Genomic DNA, 3,171 nt, shown 5'->3' with positions numbered 1-3,171 from the left:
TTGCTATTATTATTATAATACAATTTTTATGAAAGTCGCATTATTTACACATAGCCAGTTAATTGGTTGTTATTACTCTGCTGTACTCAAAAATAATAATCAATAAAGCTGTTGAACTATTAGTGTCGGAACGATAGACAGGTATCAGCAATTGATCGGGCATCATTAGCTTGAAAGATTTAAGAAGCGACTGTGAGTAGATGAATTATGTCTTCATATACACAGCATATGGCAAGGAATTTGAAGTTCAGAAGTTTTTCAACCACCCAGCTGCTTTACTTGATGCATCAGTGTTTTGTTGTTTGATATTGCTGAAATGGTGAACATGCAAAACCCAGTTGTAGTCAAAGATCTTTGCACGTGTGGTAAGAATCTTGTCCCATACGACTTAGGTTGAACAAACACACTGATTATAAGTTGATCAGCAAGTTTCGTTAAGAAGGACCAATATTTTTGGATGTTTCTAAAATGTAGGTAAAGTTCTTTCAAAAGCTCGTCAACCTCGCCAAACTGCTCAGCCAAAGCATCCTTTGCTGCCATTTCGAGTATATGTGCAAAGCAGTGTGCAGCAAGCAGCCAGTTGGTATCTGTTTTGAATTTGTTCCATCAGTCCTTTCTTTTCCCAAAATTTACAGAAGCACCGACCGAGCATGCTCCAACAGTTTTCTTATGGAATTCACGACTGCTAAGTGCCTCAATCAGAGTAGCTGCAGGTACCTCGTCAACTGGCTTCATGTACATGTCATCAGTTTGAAATTCTCTGTTTCCTTTATTAATGCATGGAGCAAGTTAGCTGAACTCACTGAACGTATGATCCCATCTATACAAAACTAAAAAACTCTGTTTTGGGTTCAGGCTTATAAGCTGTTCTAATATAAGTATGTTCAGCCTCTTATGTCAATCACTTCTTTGCTGCCGCACTGCCATTTATCAGTCAGCTATTGAAATTACTATCAAAGACATTTTCACTAACATTGTCCACTATTTTCTAAGCAACAACATGATTCAGTGGTGTACCTAAGGTATGGCACGTACCCTGGGCACCACTTGAAGAGGGGTGCCACTGAGCAGTTTTTATTAAAGGCAGACAAGCCATCCTCGAATAGTGAAAAAATAATTTTCTTTAGATGTATGATCTGTCTTTGATTATCATGCGTGAGAAGCACTAGGATGGCCGAATTGTTAAACCACTTATATAAATTATTAGGTAAAAATACAGTGCTGGGAGCAACATGACCACATACCTCATAGTAGCACTGCTCAGTGCCAACTGGCAGTAAGACCATTCTCCTGCGCAAACTAGGGAGGTAGTCCAGAATTTTGTGCAAAATCTACGTTTAATTTAATGTTCTTATTAAAAGTGTCATTTCCTTATCTCAGAGCATTGTATAAGAAGACCATGAAACGTTTCTTCACGAAGAAGAAAGAAAGTGGAGCTGAAGAACGGAAGAGACGAAAGTTGGAGGCAGAGGAAGCCAAGAAGTCGAGCAAGTTGTTCATGCACTTCTTTGAAAAGCCCAAAACAAGTAGTTCGACACGTTCCATGGAGTTGCCTGCACCAGCCACAAGTTTGTTAAAATCCGAAATTGGATCAAGTACAAATGAGTCACAAGCTGAGGAGAAAGTCAAGTCAGATGAATCCGAGTATAACGAGATTAAGAGTGAGGCTGCCAGAGAGAACGTGAACATTACAGGAGGGGAAGACGATGGTGGTGGTGATGTTGAGCTTATTGACGAGATTTTATCTGACGGGATTGAACCTGACAACACTGAACCTAGTGAACTGGATGGTGTCAAAGAGCCTCGAATTGTCATACCAGAAGTGATTGAACAGCATGACATTGGACTTCTAAAGTTCGATAAGGATACTGGAAAAGCAATTTTGCCTGACACGTTGAGAACAGAAATAATAAAGCTGGGTTCGAAGTATTTCCAGAACAGTGAGGGGCCTTTCCTACCAACAAATAACCACTCAGTGAACAAAACTTGGTTCAAGAGGAATGGTCATAGGGAGGAAGTAACTCGCTCATGACTGGTTATTCCCCCTTCAACAAAGTCTGCATTTTATATCTGTTGTCTTCTCTATTCCTGGTCAGACCATAAATCCTTATTGGAGCATGAAAGTGGATTCAACTAGTGGAAAGCACATGAAAGGATTAGTGTTCATGAAAATGCTAAGAGTCATCGGGAGTGCTTCACACAGTGGAAAGAAACGGAAAGAAATTTAGCTCAAAACAGAGGAGTTATTGATGCGGAACTTCAGTCACAGATTGAGAAGGAAAAGCAGAAGTGGCGTGATATTTTGACGAGAATCCTTCACTGCATAAAATTCCTTGTGAATCAGAAGCTGGCTTTGCAAGGACACAGGGAGCTAGATGATGACTCCAATGTGGGAAGTTTCCTTGGCTTACTGAAACTACTGGCCATCTTTGACCCTGTCATGAAAGAACACCTCACTCATGTGGAAAGTCATCCTGGATCTACGTCTTATCTTTCACCGGTTGTCCAGAATGAATTCATCCACATGATGGCATCCACTGTTCGCCAGAGTTTACTGAGAAGCATTCGTAAAGCCAAGTACTATGGTCTCATGTTTGACTCGACTCCTGATCAGGCACACCGTGAGCAGATGTCAGAAGTAGTGAGATACGTGGAAGCTGATTTTGAGAGGAAAACAGTTCGTGTTAGAGAGTCTTGAAACAGCTAGAGAAGGACGAAATAAGAACTCGAGAGACGCTGGGTTAACAGCCAAGGAGGAAATGGAAAGAGTCATGAAGGAAGCACTCGACCGTCTTCATAGAGAAATGGACGAAAAGTTCGCTCGTCTGCACGACACTGACGCCAAGTTTGGATTCCTTCTCGATGTCGAGGGACTGTGTTACGGCGCCGACAGTAACGACCTAAAGAAGGAATGCGAAAATTTGGGCGAGTTGTACAGCTCTGGTGTTGATGGACAGCAGCTATATGAAGAAATTTTGGATTGCAGAATGTTGCTATCAAGTCGGGCCAACATGAAAATATCAAGACCTGAAGAGCTTCTCGAATTTATTGTTCAGTGTGGAGATGAGAGCGTCTTCCCCAATCTTGGCATTGCTATTCAGGTAATGTTAACCATCGCAGTTTCCATCGCCTGCTGTGAGAGATCATTCAGCAAGTTAAAAATAATACTTT

General features: G+C 41.2%; 1 protein-coding gene across 1 annotated transcript; it reads left to right on the top strand.

Annotated features, from left to right (window-relative positions):
• The first annotated feature begins 1,399 nt into the window (after nucleotides 1-1,399).
• Nucleotides 1,400-2,698, top strand: LOC106470228. The gene is made up of 2 exons (XM_013930767.1): nucleotides 1,400-2,017; nucleotides 2,138-2,698. Exons 1-2 carry the CDS (start codon nucleotides 1,400-1,402, stop codon nucleotides 2,696-2,698), a joined length of 1,179 nt encoding a protein of 392 aa, XP_013786221.1.
• The last annotated feature ends 473 nt before the right edge of the window (nucleotides 2,699-3,171 follow it).

The sequence above is a fragment of the Limulus polyphemus genome, unplaced genomic scaffold (genome assembly GCF_000517525.1).
Source record: "Limulus polyphemus unplaced genomic scaffold, Limulus_polyphemus-2.1.2 Scaffold3890, whole genome shotgun sequence".
Lineage (NCBI taxonomy): Eukaryota > Metazoa > Arthropoda > Merostomata > Xiphosura > Limulidae > Limulus > Limulus polyphemus.
Note: the sequence above shows the minus strand (reverse complement) of the source record. Positions and strands in the feature narration are given on the sequence as shown.

Coding starts and splice junctions, on each gene's coding strand:
- LOC106470228 (XM_013930767.1), top strand. CDS start 1,400: ATGAAACGTTTCTTCACGAAGAAGAAAGAAAGTGGAGCTGAAGAACGG. Junction 2,018..2,137: donor GGAATGGTCATAGGGAGGAA/GTAACTCGCTCA, acceptor GGATTCAACTAG/TGGAAAGCACATGAAAGGAT.